The 20,342-nt window shown below is 35.3% G+C and overlaps 1 protein-coding gene across 2 annotated transcripts; it reads left to right on the top strand.

Annotated features, from left to right (window-relative positions):
• The first annotated feature begins 2,843 nt into the window (after positions 1-2,843).
• Positions 2,844-20,342, top strand: si:dkey-178e17.3 (somatomedin-B and thrombospondin type-1 domain-containing protein). 2 transcript variants are annotated; one of them, XM_042761576.1, is made up of 5 exons: positions 2,844-3,250; positions 14,304-14,489; positions 15,595-15,685; positions 17,917-18,075; positions 19,342-20,342. In XM_042761576.1, the coding sequence occupies exons 1-5, from the start codon at positions 3,031-3,033 to the stop codon at positions 19,445-19,447; spliced, it is 762 nt and encodes a 253-aa protein (XP_042617510.1). In that variant the 5' UTR covers positions 2,844-3,030; the 3' UTR covers positions 19,448-20,342. The 2 variants fall into 2 exon arrangements, with proteins under 2 accessions (XP_042617510.1, XP_042617511.1); XM_042761577.1 differs by having other exon boundaries at positions 2,853-3,250; positions 14,307-14,489.

Genomic DNA, 20,342 nt, shown 5'->3' with positions numbered 1-20,342 from the left:
AGCTGATGACCGAACGCATACACGAGCTCTGAAGCGCGAGCAAATTACATTCATCCTCCAGAGAGGGACAGACAGTGAGTGACCCGTCTCACCTCTGGGTTTCTATTACCAGTCACTAAAACTAAAACCATAAAAACAGTGTCGTTACTTGAAATAAAATAACAGTTAACTGAAATAAAATATATAAAAAAAACTTAAACTTATTTTATTTCAGCTAGTTGCCATGGCAACATTTATCATTTTTGTGTATTTGAACTTTAAGTACTAAAATAACTGTTAATAAATTAGAAATTAAAATATAGTAAATAATAAATCTAACAAAAATGCTTGAAGAAAATATAAAAAAAAATAGTTGATGCTTTATTTTTCATTAATTTAGCCACTGTATTGAACAAATAACTGGGGGTGTGTTTGTGTTTTTCTAAAAGAGATTAAAAGTTAGTAGATCTAGCAGTTTTTAGAGCTTTTCTATAAGTAGAAGTACTTTCCTTCCATGCAATATGAAATACCTCTCGTTTGTTTTCTTCCAGCTGAGCTCCATTCTCCGGGCTTCTCTCTTTAAGGCACAAGTGTGCTCTATATATCACGGTGTCGAACTGGTTTCCTTAATCTTTCTTGAGCATAAAGGAGCAACCGTATCTAAAGTGCTAGAAAATAGAGATTTGATAGTTTCTGTTACACCATCAAGTTTATCCGAGCTATTGGATTTGCTGTGGAATTGAGAAGACAGAAAAGATTACTTAAAAAGCAGTCTTTTGTGGTAGAAGTGATGGTTCTACAATATTTGTAACAAGGAGTTGAATTTGCAGTTTTAGTTATAGGGATTATACACAAGACTAGATTATGATCTGAGATTTCATCGAATTTCAACGCCACTAACATCATTTCTGTGTGACAGTATTTAATTAAGAAAATCACTTTGGCACAGTTTTGATCAAATCTTAAACTTGGAAGCCATGCTTCATACAGTATATTTTTTTTGTTAATTGTTTGTTATCTTACTATTTGTTTTCTTAAAGGTATGAAAGTCGTTGTCAGAATACTCCATCTGCCATCAGACGTGCAATCTGGGTTATATGAAGAGACTGGAACACTTTTTGTAAGCGAAGAATACAAAAATAACAACTTTATTCAATAATTCCTTTGTCAACGGTCTCCTCTGTGTCTCTCCATATCACTGTATGCTGCGTATGCTCTTCTGTGTCATCCGCGCCACAAGGATGCGCTGTTACTACATGTATTTAGCTTTGATTTGAAATAAAACAGCGCGTCCTTGAGGCGTGGAGTATTCTGATGACTTTCATATTATTAGTATTCTGACTTTCATACCTTTCCTGGACCTTGACACTGTTATTTATTTGGCAGTCTCTGGGACAGTCTCAAGCCTCCAGGTTTTCATCCAAAATATCTTAAATTGTGTTCCATGACGAACAGAGCTTTTACGGATTTGGAACGACATTGGGGTAAGTGATTAATGACAACATTTTCATTTTGGGGTGGAGTATCCCTTTAATGTTATTTGTTACTAATATTTGTGAACTCCATTTGCACTCTTTTTTTTCATTGTGTGCAGCCTCACAGCTAATGCTTTGGCAGTACAAATACACTGTTGCGTCTGTTTGAATCTGTTTTCTATTAAGTGTTCTATCCAATTTTTATCATTTCTTCATGGTGTTTGTTGTGAATATCTGTCAGACAGACTGACTCCGTCACATGAATTTGCAGCTGTATCAGTGTTGGGTGGCATGTTCTCTCTCTGTGGGGGGATTTCATAATCATAATTATCATGTCCATCATCCAAACCGAGCTGAGGAAACACAAACAGATGTTGTGTAATAACAGCTCAAAGTGCTGATCTCAGATCAGATGCTGGAGTCTTTCACTGCATATTTGAAATATCTGACACTGCGGGTCTCTGCAGTAATGAGTTGAATTAGGTGTGTTATGAGAGAGACGACCAAAATGTGCAGTTTTGTTGGGTTCCAGAACCAGAGACGGAAATGAATCAGGCTTTGGGGCAACACTGCCTAAACGTAACAAATACATCCAGATATTTAGGTGCAATAATAATAATAATAATAATAGATAGATACAAAGTATGTTAAATAAATGTATAAAATTAACAATTAAAAAAAGATATATATATATATATATATATAATATATATATATAAAATGTCTTTAATGTCATAATTTTTTTATGTATTAAAATATTTAATTATTCAAAATATGAAAACATGAGTTTAAACACCATATTGATCAATTATTTTATTCAAGTATTTGACACAAAAACACACAGGCTATATATACAGTATATATACTTATTATATTTAAAATATATTTATAAAAACATTTTGATAATCTCTATTACTTAATTTAAGTATTTGAAATGAATATAAAAATGCAAATAAAAATGCAATCACAAAGGTAATAAAAATCCCTAAAAATAGATTCTATTGAGCAAATATTTCCTTTTTATAATAGCAAATCAAATATTGAATAAAATAATAATAATAATAAATTTAAACCACTGGTGTACTGATATGATCTAGTACATGAAAAGACCATGTGATGTTTAACGTAAAATAATTTTATTACAAAAACGGTTCAATTCTGAAATAACAGGCTACAATAATAAGCATGACAAAATAATGCAGTTTATATATACACCTAATTAGAAATGTGTGACAAAATACTGTTTTATCACCATAAAACTCACATCATAAATATAAAATATCATGAATTGTATATAAATGTTTAATAGAAATCTAAATAAGTTTATATACACACATATTTATTTAAAATATTTATTGTTTTGTTCAGTTGAAAGCTGCGGTGTGTTGTTGTGATTGCGCATGCGTCCTGCGGGCGGCGCGCTTCGGTCAGTGAGCGAGCGTCACTCCGCGCGCACACAGATGAACTTCGGCGATGCTGCTGACGGGACTCACGGAACCCACTCGCTGCGTCTAAAAGTTCGAGAAACTTCTTTAAAGCGGCCTCTTCTGTATTGCAGCGAAACCCGAAGACGACAATGACGGGAGCTCGCGTGTGTGCGGTGATCGCGCTCGTGATGTGTGTGTCCGGCGCGTGCGAGGCGGGATGCGCGGACAGACCGACGCCGAGATGCTGTCCGGGACGGAATAACGAGTGCGTGGAGAGGAGCGCGAGGAGAACCGTGTGTTACTGCGACACGTACTGCAGGAGGAGCGGCGACTGCTGCGACGATTACCGGCCCGTGTGCCACATCTCAGGTGAGTCCGTTAAACCGCGTCCACCTGCGGCCGTTGCGGTGACGTCACGCCGCTGTGATTGACGTGCGTCAGTTTGAACCTTTTCTATATAAAACTGACGCACGTCAATCACAGAAATGTCACAGGTGGAAAAAAGCGAATAAAATAAGAAATATCATCTAATTAATCTGTTACTTCTATTTAATACATATAAACGTAAGTATAGGTGAAATAAGCCTTTGTTTTAAAAATTATTTTGACAGTTTTGTTCAGTTTAAATATAAAAAATAAGAAAAAAACTTACTGTTTGTAAAAAAATAAAATAAAAATGATTTAACTTGTATCATTTGATTTTCTTTAATTTTTATTATTACCTATGTTTTTTTTGTTTGTTTATTCTTTTGTATACCTTGGCTTTAACTTGTAAAAAAGTTTTATAACTTTTTTTTTGTCAGCAAAAGCCTGTTGACATAAAATATTTACTTACAATTTTAAGTTCATATTTCATTAATCTAGCTCACCTTCACATGTCTGTCCATGCAGGTAAACAAATAAAGTATAGTATCTTTTTTTTTTTATTTTATATATATATATATATATATATATATATATATATATATATATAGCCATTCCAATCCTCATTAGTTCCCATTGACTTCCATTGTATTTTCTAACCATATAATGCAAGTCAATGAGAACCAAGATGACTGGTTAGTAAATTATGGTGGACTATCCCTTTAAATACAACTTTGGAAGATTTGGAAGAACATGGAATGTAGTGCACAAATCAAATTAATTATTTCTTCAATGTTTTAAGATGATATTTTGATATTTTGTCTCATTGTCCAAAAAATGGAATGTTTGGTTACCAACATTCCTTAAAATGTTCTACTTCATGTTACACGGATGAAAGAAAGTTAAACAGGTTATACGATACGAGGGCGGGTAAATAATGGCGAATTTTCATTTTAGGGTGAACTATCTCTTTAAGTCATTACTGGAAATGCTTTTCTAGCTATATGCAAACAAAATCACAAATCAAAATCTTGCTTGTATTATGATTTGAACAGGATTTCTCAGTGAATAATATCTTAAACTTGGTTCTGTTTCTCACACAATGCATCAAATGACTTCAGAAGATTGGGAATATAGTGCACAAGTCATATGAACAAGAGTTATGATGCTTTTATTTTCCTTTTGAAGCATAAATTCATGGTCACCATTTATTTTTGCTGTATAAAAAAGCATCTCCTTTTGCATTCTACAGAACTAAAAAACGTTTTAAACACGATGTGGGTGAGTAAACCATTGGATAATCCATCTAAAAATTAAAATTCTGCCACCATTTGTTCAAAATGTGATCCTAAATTTGGTCTTTCGGCTCACACGTCTGGACGAGATTGTTAATGGAGTATTGACAGAAATCAGCGGCTCAGAAACAGCTGGTGTCTCTGAGTAAAGTATGTGTGTTCTGGGTTATTATCACAGCCGTCATTATCTGCTGTCTGTATGTCTTGCACCTGCCTCAACTACAGCAACAGAACTCAGAAACGGCTTCAAATGCACCGTATGTACAGTATGTATATAATCAGTACTTCCCATCAGCCCCTCGCAGGAGCTAGAAAACATCCCAGCATTCTGCTCCGTATAAGACCAAGGGGTGTAAAGACAGCTTTCATCTCTGCGCTTTGACTTGAGGGAGGTCTTGAGCGTCTTCCAGGTCTGTTGGAGTTCGGAGTTGCTCAATCATCTTTGTTTATACTGCGAAACTCAGTCACTGAGACTTTAAAACCTCTGAAAGCAGAGCATGACAGTCCTGAAACACTTCAGTCACACTTATGTCTGAATTTCAGTGCATTAGATGAGAACATATATGTTTGAAGTGAACTGATTTATGAGTTTGGGTGTGTTTTAGGTCTGGGTGATATTGATACACAGTTATAGCTTGGTAGTTTTTGTTTATGTTCTGTTTAATGTAAGAATTAAAACAGTAAAATTTTGTTAAATGAACAAAAAGACCAATAACAATAGGAACAAATGCACAAATATAATGAGACAATACAAAATAAGAAAAGAAGCAGTATTTACCTACATGCTTTTACTAAAATAATTTGAATCGTCACATTTGTATCGATTTTCAACTGGCTTGTGGTGAATCGTTACATCACCGTGAACCAGTTGAAAATCGATACAAATGTGACGATTCAAATCGGTTGAGATGTTAAACGTATCGCGATACATTAAAGGGTAGGAGTTTATATGAATGAATCTCTGAGGGGAACTGACTATCTTTAGAAAAGTTTAGATGATATTTACTTGTGTTTATAAGCGCTGTGCTGCTTTGTTTACAGCGGTAACCAAGGAAATGCTGTATTACTGCTGTTCCATGAGCGCCACCTGCTGTCAGAGAGTGAATTTGCGTCTCATTCAGAGCTTCTGCTGTCTTTGTTTTGTGCAGATGTTTTATGTAGCTAGTATAGTTTCACAAAACTAAAGTCAGAGCATTCTGTTTTGATTTAAAATTTCAAATTATACAATCTAATTTAAGTAAAACTGCTAATGCTGCATGTGTTCAGCATCTTTGTTTGCCTCTGTTTATATGAAGATTTTTTTTTTGTCTTATTTATTACAGCAGATATATATATGAAGGATATTCAATTTTTGAATAGATTTTTTTTTTAAATTGACACTTTGAACAGATTCATAGTAATGAATGCAACTTGCTTTACCAAATCTAACACAATTTTTTGCTATTTTATATATATATATATATATATATATATATATATATATATATATATATATATATATATATATATATATTAGGGCTTCAGAATGCGACCAAATGGCATTTTGTGACCATTTTTTTTGCCGGTGCGACTAATTTTTGTGCGATCACCGCGTTGCCCAACTCATAAGATCTGCCATTTCTGTTGCATTTGAGAAACATCAAACGGCAGATGAAAGCGAAACTAAACCGTGCTAAACAAAATCATCACACCCCAAAAAACATCTACCACGGTGATGCAAACAAACTCCTACCACAAAAAAACATCATTATTCAACAAAAGTTGATTTTGTGACAACACTCTTCCTGCACAGATGCAACAGTGCTGCGAGATCTAGTGAGAAGCTTTTGAATTCGCCGCACAATGATAAGGTTGCTGCAAGATCTAGTGAGAATCATTCAAATTCTACACAGAAATCTGCATGGTGTTGTGGTAGAAATAGTCGAATGCATTGTATCATTAATTTCAGGGTTTGTACAACCTTTAGAGAGAGAAATTCAAGCACTTTTCAATGACTTTCAAGCATTTCACACAACTATTTCCAGCACTTTAAAGCTATAAAATGATCCAGTTTGAATGTTATTTTTAAAATAACATCAAAAATACACTTTGTGGTAAACAAACACTTATGTCAAATTTTAAAAATAGATCAAATCACAATTATAACCAGTAGACAGCTGCAGAGGAGCACCTATTGGCTTATAAGTCATTCATTTCTACCTTTTCTCTATATTTTGAAATAATAAAATCACTATTAAAATATCAAATCATCAAGAAATCAGATTTTGTCAGAATTTTACACTTTTTGTGTGTATGAAGTAAGAGAAGTCACAAACTTTTCTTTAATTTGCTACTAAATCACACAAAATCACTGAAGTTGGTCAGTTCCGTATGCTAGAAGAATAATGGTACTTTTAATAAATTTTCTGTATATAAAAAGTAGATTTTGCACCTGTTACTGCTGTCTGTATGCATCTTAACCCAAGTTTAGTGCTTTACTGTCAAATCTGTATAAACAACAAACAAAAGAAAAATAAACAAGAAATGAAGATGAAATATTATTAGTAACTGCACTTATTAATGCAAAACAATAGTAATTTTATGATTAAATGATCCTTATTTTGAATACCCCCAGCGCTACCAGATCTGCTCCAGATCTGTAGAACTTAGTGCCGCTGGTGCCACTGCTCTCAAATGTTAATCTGGAGCCCTGTATATATACAAATCATCCAATTGTATGAAACAGCAGTGTGTGTTTTCATGAAGAAGGACGTCACATCAACAACATGGAACAAACAAACACAGTTCTGACCAAGTGCAGAAATAAAGAGAAAAACAGGAATGGAGGTATAAACCCATTTCTACCCTCTCTCTCTCTCTCTCTCTCTCTCTCTCTCTCTCTCATCTAATAGGCTGCTCTTGATGTCCCTGTAATTGTTCCCAGTCTTGGCTGTTATCTGACTTTAGATTATATTGTTCAAGGCTGTGGGTCATTAACGGTTAAGGTCTACAGCAGAATGACTGTATACTGTTATACAGTATGTTACCCAACAGTTAAAATGTTTTTACCGTTGGAGAGCTGTACCATTTGCAACAAGCATTGTGAAGCATTAAGGTCAGATTTTCATGCATTTGCTATAAAAAATAAAAATAAAAAAACCTTTGGCTTGAGTCCATCAATAAATAAATAATAATAATTATGTAATGTGATACTTAATTGATACCTTTAATGTGCTTAAGATGCAAGTATTTTAAATATTTCAGCATTTGTGTTGAAGATCTTACTCTGATGGATGGTGAAAGACGTCGTTTGTACGACTCTGTCTTTGCTTTGAGGTTAGTGTGCTGACGTGAGTCTGTCTCTCAGGAAGTCTGTGACAGATTCCTGAAAGCGGAGGAATGCTGGGGAGTATCTGCTATGGGTTTGGTGGCCCTCATAAACACCCGAGTGCTGTGGGAGAGAATAAGAGTGTGTGTTTGAACAATGAACAGGAACAGAGTGGTGCACATGTTGTGTGTTACCTGACTCACACACATTTCATGAACGTCTTGAGGAAAACCACATGTTCCTCCTCCGGTTCCTCTCTGTCCTCCCACATCATCTCCTGACGGGTCTAACGTTCATTAAGACTCGGAAGAGCCGCTCCGTCTGTGAATGCATGAGGAGGTGTGTTGCTTTGGCTCCTCACAACCAACTAAAAGGAATAGTTCAGCCAAAAAATAAACATTTGAGCTTGATGAGTTTGCTTCTTCATGGGAACAGATTTGGAGAAATGTAGTACTGCAATAGTGTCTCAGCAATGGATGCTCTGCAGTGAATGGGTGCCGTCAGAATGAGAGTCCAAACAGCTGATAAAAACATCACAATAATCCACACCACTTCAGTCCATCAGTTAATGTCTTGAGAAGACAAAAGCTGCGTGCGGGCTTTGTAGCTTTAAACCATCACTTCCGGCTACAATATGAGTCCATAATATTGCTTTCTGCAGTGGAAAAGTCATCTTGTTTGAATCAGGAGAGAAATCTGCACAGATCAAGAACCGTTTACAACCCAAAACAGCTCTAAACAAATACTTGGCTGGATTTTGTTGTGAGAGACAACAGTTGATGCACTTTTTCTCTGGAGGAAGTGTTGTTATGGATTATGAACTTTTGTGGGGCAATGAAACAAGAGCGTAGGTTTGATTTTGGCATTGGTGGGGACATAACGGCAGGCAACAAACATTTAACTGTTTGATTAAAATTATTGCTAGCGAATTTAGTAGTCACTGGATATTGTTTGGGAGATGCGTAGCATCTCTACTAAACTTGAAAATCATAACATGTGAAGTCCGACTTTGGAAACTATAGTTTTCTCCTTAAATATGAAGAGGTCAAGCAACAGATTCATGAGTCAATCCTAATTTCACAAAAAGCTTATGGATGTAATTATAATATAAGTCAACTTATCTTTAGTTCATAATTCACTCATCATGCTGAATGTTTGTTGTCGTGCGCAGTCAGTGACGATGTTGCAACAGTAAGATTATTTGTATTGTTTTCTCTCTCGTTTGTTTTCAGCAAACTCACTTAAAACGTCATGTGCTTTAGCTCTAATAGATTCTCAGAGTGAACGTTCAAGACCCGTTAATGGAACCGAATGTCGTGACAATCATTTGGCAATCCAGTATTTTTTTTAAAGAGGGAACCACGTCAGAACAATCCAGATTCACACAAACATAATACTAGAATTAAGACATTGTTGACAAGCAGGTCACCTGATCAGAAGGTTTCTGGCGGTTTGGGAACGGGTACGAGGCATATCTGCAGAACTAATGCAGGGGAATGTGGGGAATTTGACAGGGCCTTTGTATGGAGGTGTGTGTTTGTGAGTGTGTTTGCGTTCATTGTTGAGATGTGTCACTCTGGTGTGGAAGAAGAGAGGAAGGGGAACGAACGAGCCGTGAGGTCAGAGCAATATGAATGAAATAAAGCAACAAGGAATACATGTACGCTAGCTACTACTGCATTGTCAAACCTGTAACACATACAGATAGAGTTACTTTCCACTGTAAAATAGTTAAAAGTCCCATTTACAGTAGATTTGGCAAGTGAATCATCACCATAAATGTTTCACTTTTCATAAATGATGACAATAAAGCAGATTAGAAATAAAGGATCCATATAATCAACATAATTATATTATATGCTTCAGTTCACTTAAAGATCTTGCATGTATTGTTTTATTTGGATTATAAAAGTCTGTACATTGGCAAAAAAATAAAAAAAGATATTGGGTTTCTTACTCTGAATGACTGAAGATATTAAGTTTTGTTTTCTGAAAAAGATGTTCGAAAGGAAATTAGTTTATGCTTTAAACAAGGACAAAAATATCTGCTAATGGGTTCTGAAAAATAAACTTTAAATTTAAAGGGAAAAGAAGATTGCTTTTCTGACCTTGTTTGCAGATTTGTTTTTCTTTCTTGTTTTAAGTTTTCTTCATTTTAATGAGATATTATTGAGTCTTGTTTTCTGAAAAATGCAAGTCATTTTGCTTCTCAAGTAAATGTATTTTGATATATGAATGTTTAGATATTTGTACTGGAAAACAAGATGAAAATAACGGGCTGGGTGGGTTTGGGTGAGGCGGCACAGCTTTCATTGTACTTTGGATTTCTGAAATGAAATGCTGTTTTTCTTTAAATCCATTTCTACACTTAATTACACTAATAGTGCAGAAACCAGAACTTACTGCTGGGAGGGTCAAACAGGTCTGGAAACAGCCGTAAAACCCAGATTTAGAAAGTTTTAAAGGGTCTCAACAAATAGAGTGCACATCAGTCCAGATCAAACACGCATGCATTGGTTTATTATGATCGTGAATTTGAGTGGTTTTGAGTTTATCTTAGTTTTATTTGCTCTTTGAGTGTAGCATATGTGTGCACTTCAGTTTTGTTAAATACTGGCGCAGTATTTCGTGCATCTGTGCTTTGATACGGTTTGTGTGTGTGTGTGTGTGTGTGAGATGTGTGCATGCGATTGCATGTGTGCACGCCAGCTGTGTTCATGTGGTTTGCATGTTCTGGTGGATAACATGAGCATATGTTACATACACAGGGGATTAATCCTAAAGATTTACTCTAAAACGTGTTAAAATCTCAAGTGGAGTGTCAAATTGTACCACAAACACATGCACCAAATGCATTACACTATGTTTTTTAGGAACATACTGTACAGTAGCCAGTGTTGAATTGTGATGTAATTATTCAGTGTAACACAACTCCATTTCTGTCATATTTTAGCTGGATTAATGGTACACTAAAAAAAACTTGGTGTAGGATTTCCTTAAAAACAATTTTCACTCATTTCAAGCAAATTTCACAAAGAAACGGCAAGTAACACATTGAATTAAACATGACATTTTGAAGTAGAAAGATTGAAATAGTGTACTGTTATAAAACGTACTCCAGTAATCTTTTTATTTGCGAAAAATACATTTCAGTTGTTTATCCTAAATTTGAATAAACCAGACAAAAATTTCTTTATTGCGAATCCGAGAGACAACCAAGACATTTAACTAAAATCTGCTTTGAAAGCTTTAACTTGTTGTAGAACTTGAACTTGATGTGTAGAAGCTATATTGAGTAAACCTTAATGTTTATTCCTTCTCCTCAATACAGGATCACAAACTCTCAGACACTTAAGGATGCGCTACAGAATCAGTTTACAAACATTTTGGAGTGTGTAGTTCATGTGAAACCGTCGGGGATCTAGGTTCCTCTGAGCACACACGAGAGAGCAGCTGTGTTATCGAGATCCAGACTCAGCAGCGTTCGCTTTCTTCTCTGTTTGTGTGTAGTTTGAGGGTGTGTGTGATGTCACTGCACAGCTGCTCACTGATGCACGATTGCAAACTCTAACATGAGCTTGCGTTCATGCATTCTTCACCTGCACTCTAACAGACATTCAGGGGATCTGTTACCACAACTTATATAAATGCATGGTTAAAAAAAAAAAAGAAAAAAAAGCATAATTTATTGATTTAATTAAATCTTTTAAGTTGCAAACATTATTTTGATGAGTTCTGTTGATAGTAATGTTGATCAACCTTAATATTCAAAATGAAATTTGTTATTTTAATTAATTAATTTATTGAAACAATGCTGGGCAGTGGATTTCTAAGTCCAAGCATGTTTTGCATAGGACTGATGAGGAGAATACATGTTGAAATTAAGTGTTTAAGTTTTTTTTATATATATATATTTATATGGGTTTTTAATGCCGTCATATTTGAAATTTAAAAGAGTTTATGCTGAAGTTTTTGTAGTTCTCACACTGAGGAATAGAGCTCTTGTTCTTTAAATGTGCTGAATGTAATTTTTTGACTGGACTAAAGCATAAAAATAAAAATGAATATGTTTTCAGATGTTTAGGAAATGCATGAGCATTGATTCTTGGGGAGGAATGGCAGGAAAAACAACTCTAATATTTAAAATTTTACTGAAGTACCCATTTCAGCTGCTAACTGTTAGTATTACATACTGAACCTTTGAAAATGCATGCTAAATGAGTTAGTGAATCATGTTGAAATTTTTAATGTTCAATCAACTTAAAAATTTGTGACAAATTAAGTCCCTCGAACTCAGTTTAGTTTGTTGGTCGAACAGCTTAATTAGAAGTTGACATCATAACTTAAAAAGATTATTATGTTTATTTTCTTGACAAGCCAAAACAATTGTTTTCGGTATTATTATACTTTAATATTAGTGCTTTTTATGCGCTTGTTTCACTCCTGATAACTGAATCCATGAGAATGATTGTTTTGTGTTTGAATTAGCCTAAGGGTCGACCGATATGTGTTTTTCAGGGCCGATACCGATTATTACAGATCACGTAGACCGATAACCGATATTTTGAACCAATATGTATGTCTGGTGTAAAAATGGAAATTAATGTCAAAATTAAGAATAACAAGGGCTCTGACAAAAACTCTTTAAATGCTTTTAAATAATTTTATCCGCAAATCTGTTTTGAAAATGACCGATAACCATAAAACTGTTTAATATCGGTGCTGATAATCAGCCGACCCCTAGTTTGAATTAGGGATCGACCGATATGAATTTTTCAGGGCCGATGCCGATACCGATTATCACAGATCAAGGAGACCGATAACCGATATTTTGAACCGATATGTGTCTAGTGTAAAAATGAAAATTAATGTCAAAATTAAGAATAAAAAGGCCTCTGACAAAGACTCTCTTTAAATTATTTTAACACATCTTTAATTCTGAGAACTGTTCATAATAACAACATTAATATTAATAATAACAACAAACATAAAAAGTGCTGGGAGCATCCATCAGCAGCATTCTGTAAACTAAGTAAAACTTAAAGCAAAATTTAAACAGCAACAAATGGAACAAATAATGGAAAATAAATGTGATCTATATATATATATATATATATATATATCACATACAATAACACATATTATATATATATACATATATATATGTGTGTGTGTGTGTGTGTGTGTGTGTGTGTTATATTTAGCATTTTATTTGCAACCCAGAATTGCATTAAAATCACACACAACCCATATTGTAATAGTGTTTTTTTTTTATTTTTAGACTGTTTATCACGGCGATACAAACTAGGAAGTATACAGGACAGTGTCATCCAGAAACGTGCAATGTGAGATTATTGACAATTTACGTTATTAGCATAGGGTTTTTATTAGTCAAATGAGAGAGCGCGGCCGCGGAGATAACTAAATCAGGAATAGGGAGCTCGCGTCGCGTCAGGGCGTCAGAGCTCGCGCTTGATGCCCTTTCAGCTCTTCAAAATTGCATAATGGTAATTCTGAATCTGTATGATAAATTATTTTGTAATCATGTTAGAATAAAGCAATAATTCTCCAAATATGCGCATTTTTTTTGACTAAGAGCCCTAACGGAACGGACGCTGTTCAGTGAAGCTATGTGAACAACAAAAAAAAAAAAAAACGCAGCAGACGTGAGTGAATTCATTCGTGTTGATAATCTATTCACAATACAACGTTAAGTTGGCCGAATGGTGAGAGAAGTAGGTTTTAGTTTCACCTATCTCAGCACTGATGTGATGATCCGTTAAAGCATATCACTGCAATGATGGACATTGACCGGGAATTCACAGTATAATAACTGAACGGGGCTTGTCATCATAAATCGATTATATTTAGGTGTTTTGCAACTTCAGTGTAGTGATTTATTGCAACTTCAGGAACGTTTACTGCATTCTTACCTTCGAGAGATAACTTATTGATGTGTGATGATGATCACTGAAGCAGCTCCTGTGCTTTCGGTGTGAGAGCGGAACATTTTCCAGCCGCGCCAGCTGTATTGATTGGCCAGGCTCGTGACTCCCAACAAATCAGACGGACGATGGGCGGGGCTTAGTCTAGGCCACAGAGCGGTGCGCTCTGACTGAGGTGGCTGGATCAGTGCCAGATCGCGCATTTCAAAATAAAATGGTTTTATCGGCAAATAGTTTTTGAAAATGGCCGATGCCGATAACAATAAAAATGCTTAATATCGGCGCCGATAATCGGTCGACCCCTAGTTTGAATCACTGTTTTTCTTTAAATCTGTTTATATACTTAGACTTATTTACTGCTCTGAGGGTCAAACAGGCCTGTAAACAGCAATAAAGCCCAAATTTACACTTTTATGCACTCATTTATACGCTTTTGATAACTTAATGCATGTGAGTGATTTTTATGTTTGAATTAAAGAAAGCATTTGCTCCTCTCTGTCGTTTCCTCTCAGCAGCTATAGACTGTGAGGTGCGTCAGTGGGGTCCCTGGTCTCCGTGTTCATCCGTCTGTGGGGCGGGGACTACAGAGCGAAGCCGGCAGGTAGCCACGCCCCCTCACAATGGAGGCACGCCCTGTCCCGACCTCAAACAGCGCCGCGGGTGTCTCGCACACACAGAGACCTGCAGCTCAGCTAAAGGTAATATACAGTACATACTACTGTAGCTCTGTTGAATCTTGCTGTCTATACTTCTTAAACGGGATCCAAACTGCAGTGGACTGTTTTCACATATCTGGGTTTGTCAGAAGTGGAAGTCGTCAAAGTTGGGTAAAATTATATAATGGAGAACGGAAACTACAACAATTATTATTTTCCACAATCCACAATGGCATTTCTATGACTTTCCCAAAGAAGAAAAAATGTAGAGAGAGAAAAAAGTCAAATTTGCCTTCACTCCCTCAGCCGCTGTATTAGAAACACTCACGCAGAAAGAATTTATGAAAGATTTTGCAAGATTTACAATGGGATTGATGCTGCTTAAAAATAAGTAGATTTTAGAAAGGCCTTTGCATTGGCAGCATGCATATAATCCCTTAAAATACTATCTATGTAGGAAGCATACTAGGTTTTGAGTCAGTGTGTGTGTGAGATCAAGGTTGAGATAAAGAGGGAATTAAAAATGTGTGTTTGTTTATAGAATTGGAGTCAATGTCTGTGCATGTGAATTTCGACATCAGGATCACATTATATATCAGAACTAAATCATTCCACCTTTTTTACCATTGTTAGTCACTGTTAAACGTCTGTGTAGTTCATGTTAATAGTGTTGCATTGTAATAAATGCATGCAAACATACCATAAATGTGTCTCTCAATCTCAATCTGCATGCATAATACAAAAATAAGAAATATTGTATGCACGTGTTTTTAGAAGTAAATCATGAAGCACACTGCTGTGTGCATGTAGAGATACCCTTACCAAAAAGTAGTATACTTCAAGTTTATTTTATTAAGTATACTTAAGTAAAGTTCAAGTATATTTAGACTTTTTGTAAGTATAAGTCAAGTATACTTAAATGTCATTTTAAGTATATTTCTGAGAAGTACATAAAGCCCATTTCTGAGAAGTACATAAAAAGTAAACTAAAAGCATACTTTCCTATTTTTAGTTTAAAAGAAGTATACTAATAGCACACTTGAATAAACTTCTTTTTCGTAAGGGTAGTGTTGTTTGTTTTGTGCTTCGTCTCTGGAGGAGTTTAATTTGCTCTCTTTCATTATCATGATCTCTTCCTCCTCTTCAGAGGTGGCCAAAATCCTGCCTGACTCATTCAGGCGGAACTTTAAGGACCCTTGGAGACGGCCGCACATGCTTATGAAGGAGGAGAAGAAGAGGTGAGAGCGACGTTCTGGAAAGCAGAACTAATGCAGCTGCTTTGAAAAAGAACAACACATTACATATATAGATAATTCAAACACTTTCCTGTGACCGAAGGCCTTCCTGTCTTCTAACAAAGGGAGTGTTGTCTAGACTTATGGTACAGTGACCCTCAGAACTAGAACAAGATGATTTTGAAGCTGTTTATTAGGATTAAAGAAATGAACTTCAGTCGTAGTTTTGGTCAAACACACCTAATATGGGGTGGGTATCTGTGTTTTGACTCAACATTATCCAAGTATATAGTTATAGAAGCTTGTTTCCACCACAGGATAAAAAATAAAAAAGGTAATTGCGACTTTTTAATCTCACAATTCAGACTTTTTTCCTCATAATTCTAAGAAAAAATAACCCAGAATTGCAAAATACTCAAAAATGAGAGATTTAAATAGAGGTACAAATTAGAATAAAACTGAGAAAAAAAGTCAGAAATGGGAGATAAAAACTCAAAATAAAACTAAAAATAAAGTCAGAATTGTGAGATAAAAAGTTGCAATTACATTTTTTATTTTTTAAACAGGCAGAATTACAATATTTAAACTCAGAATTTTGACTTTCTCGCAATTCTAACTTTTTTTTCTAAGAAAAAAGACTGAATAGTGAGATAAAAAGTCGCAATTACTTTTTATTATTATTATTATTATTTTTATTCCGTGGTAGAAACAGGTTTACATACTGTATATGCTGGATATACTTGGATAACTAAATGTAAAACTAAAAATCAATCAGTTAATTAAAGTAAAGCATCATCAAGATTATTGTCTGTATTTATGGGTCGACATGTAAACCTCAAAGTCAGCATGAAATGAAAATCCACCCTTTCTGTTTTATAAATGCATATTATAGATCTTAATGTGAACAGTTTATTTATCAATGTTTCATTAAAATTTAAAATTTTCAATTAAAATGTCATAGCCTTCCTGCAAACTCACGTTCATCAGAGAGCCACGCCCACATCTCAGCATCCAATCAACAACTGATGCATAGAACTAAGTCCCCACTCTATATTTTTCTTTATCCATAATTCATTGTACTCGGATGTATGGAAGAAAAGATCTGTCGCTTCTTTCATTTCATTGTGACTTTAAAGGGATAATTCCTCCAAAAAATAAAATCATGTCATCACTGACCCTCATTTAATTCAAAACCCATATGATTTTCATTTTGTTAAAGTTATTTAGCACGTAACAGAGTGCTCTATACAATTTATATGCTATATTCTAAGTATTTGTGTGAGAAACAAACCAAAAGTCATTAATTACTGGTAATCTTTTTGTATGAATCTCAAATAGTGTACATCACTCACTGTCTGATTCACTCCCTAGTCATTATAGACTACATGATGTGCCATTCACTATATAAAAAAAACAGTAAATGTGACTGATTCCCCCCTTTTTATAGTGGGACACTTCAGATTTCAGAGAGCATTCGACTGAACACAAAATCACAATGTTTGTTTCGTAGACTGTAAATGCTGAATGCATATACTTTCTAAATGTGAATTTTGTATTTTTTAGGAGCACACTAGCTTATAGATAACCTGAGACAGGTTGTATTTTCTGAGTATATCATCCGGGGTTAAATCCACAACTTCTTATACAAGCCCATCATTAAATCACTTCTTAAACCCTGAGTAACACCTGCCCGAGGCCTGGAAATCACATTAGTGTGTGTGTGAGGATGAACTTGACGTGTGCGTGATCAGCGTCAGATAACGAGGAGTTAAATAGCAGGTGCAGGTTCAAATGAACTGAGATTTAATGTTTATGTGAGGTTCCTTCCAACAGGAAGCGCACACAGGAAGTCCCAGAGCAAACCCTTTCATTAATCACAGGTGTATAGTTTCAGCATGATTGTGTGTGTGTGTGTGTGTGTGTGTGTGTGTGTGTGTGTGTGTGTGTGGGAGAGACCAGGACGACATACAGGCATAACACATCAAACTAATGAAATCCAGCGTGGGAAGACTGACCTTCAATCACTCACACAGCCCGCAAAAAAAGTCCTAGTGGAAATAAAAACAATCCGGTGTTCGTTCATCATCAAGCAGGCTTCATGCATTGTGCAGCTACACTGCTTTGCTCTTATCATGAGTGTGGCAGGTTTGCACGATTTTCAGTGAATAATGCTTTAAATTTAGTCTGCGAATGTTATTTTTGTCTGAAGTCTCCTTTCACATCTCTGTCTGCAGTTACTGCGTGCAGATGCGTGTGAAGCAGGCGAGCGCTGCGTGTAAGCTGAGACCGTGGAGCGCCCGATTGGTTCACGAACGCTCCGTATGCATCGAGTGTCAGAGCGACGCCATGACGATGGATAACCGTTGCCGTGGCGACGGGCTGCAGAACATTAGGTACGCATCACATACTGTACATGCATACGGATTCACAAAACATTCTTACTTGATATTTTCTTCTTTTTTCTAAAATAATGGTTTTGTTTACCCCCCAAAATTCTTAAGAATGTTCTAAAGATAAAACTATTGAAGAATTTGAATTCCTGAAAAGAATGTTGGTAAAAATCATCGTTAATAACCTTTTACAGTTCAGATAACCGTCCCAAAGGTAAGCTGTTTAATGAATTTGCTGCTAATCAAAAAACATGCGTAATTAATTGAAATCATCAAACTTATTCAATTTAACAGCAGTTTATTATGTTTAAAAAACATATATATTTTTAAATCCCAATGAAATCCATTTATTTTTCCCCCCAAATTAATTTTTTTCTGGATTCCACTTTTTCTGTTTACATTCTGGACTCTTTTAATGGTTAAATTAAACTTTATTAATCAAAACACATGCCTAATTAATTGAAATAATGAGACTTATACAGTTTAACAGCAATTTATTACAAATGTAACAAAAATTACATTTGTAAGCCCTATGAAACCAATTTTATTTCTCACTCAAATTTTACCGAAATTCTGTGATTTCTGTTTTAATTTTTCTTGATTACATTTTCAGTTAAAATTTAACTTCTTTCCACTGTAGAAAATGAAGCTAAAAAATTCTCAGTGTGGAAATTTTTCTCATCTTGCAAAAATGACGTCCTTGCGTCCATGTGTTCATGAATTTCCAAAAACTTAGATTAGAATTAGAATAGAATTAGAATTCTGTTGATTTATAAAAATCTTCTTATGAAAGAAATTCAGATAAATTCTAAAAAGTGCTTTTTAGAATTTATCTGAACTTCTTTCATAAGATTTTTTATAAATCAACAGAATTCTAATTCTATTCTAATTCTGCCCCTTTTAGACTTGCACTCTATTCATTTACTAACTGCTTGTTTTCTTAAAAAAAGCTTCTCTAATCATTTTGTATTCTATCTATGTGTTTTCTTTTTATTTGTTATACAACTAACAAAAGCAAAAAAGGCCTCAAACACTAGCTTGCTCTATTCTTTTTCTATTCTATCTGATTTCTTTACATTTATTATATAATATGGGTGTTACGTGTACTGCGTTCAGCTAACTGAGACTTGTTATAGCACTTGCATATCGTTGCTCTCTTATTGATTTTGATTGCTTCCATTGTCTTCATTTGTAAGTCGCTTTAGATAAAGCGTCTGGTGAATGACTAAAAGTAAATGTGGCTCCTGAACTTGGTGTCTCTTCCACTAGAACCTTCTGGTCTGCTGCGTCAGCTCCGGGTTGCTCTGGGTCGTGGGTTCGAGAGTCATTTACCGAGGACTGCCGGTGTCCGTCTTACTCCATGATTTTCGTCTGAACCGAAACACAACTTTCATTTCGAGGGACACGGTTGCTCCAAATGATTCCAGGAGAGCCTCCAACATCTGAAACCAAATTCTCTCCATCAAAAGTTAAGCAGTCTGTCACCTTCCTGTGCCTCCACCGAACCAACACACAACCCTGTTCTTCTGAAGCTCTGCTGTCTACCTCCATAATGCACCTGCACCCGTCTCTGATGCCTGCGATTATAGATTTCACTCCGTTCTGTTTCTCTACTCTCGTCTCTCTTCTGATTCATGCGTACTGTATTTATATATGTCTGAATGTACTTCTGTGTGTCGGTTTGCACGTGTTGCGTGTGTTTTTGAATGCAGAACTCGTTAATGCACGAGTCGCTGAAAGACAAGCTAATGCATATGAATGTTTCTGTTTGGTAGTATTTTATTTTCCGGAGAAAATCCCTTCTTTGAACGTTTTCAGGTGTCCTGATGTGTGCACAATGCTACAGTGCCTTATGAACGCCTCTTTCACACGGTGACATCAGCGTTCGTTTTGTTTGCATGGTCTGGAAGCTGTGTTTGAAACCGCACTCGATTCCTCATGAAAAAGAGACACGGTTAAAGTGTTTTCAGTTGGTATAAAAGCAAAGCGGCATAAACCGCAACTTGCCTTGACAGTATGCTGCTCATCTCTGCAGAAATTGCCTTTCCATACAATCAAATTTATTTTATTAAAATAAATTTCCAATTTATTTATTATTACAGCATCTCTGACTCTTAATATATAACGACTTTCACGCACACATATAGTTTAACATCAGAATTTTTTTTTGTCTTCAACAGTTTTATTGATGCTTTTGTATGATTTTGTTGCCTTTTGTTATTTGCAATGCTATTCTTATTCCCATCACACATTAAACAGTCATAAGTCTT

The sequence above is a fragment of the Cyprinus carpio genome, chromosome A8, assembly GCF_018340385.1.
Source record: "Cyprinus carpio isolate SPL01 chromosome A8, ASM1834038v1, whole genome shotgun sequence".
NCBI classification, from domain to species: Eukaryota; Metazoa; Chordata; class Actinopteri; order Cypriniformes; family Cyprinidae; genus Cyprinus; species Cyprinus carpio.
This window is presented reverse-complemented; position numbering and strand designations above follow the sequence as displayed.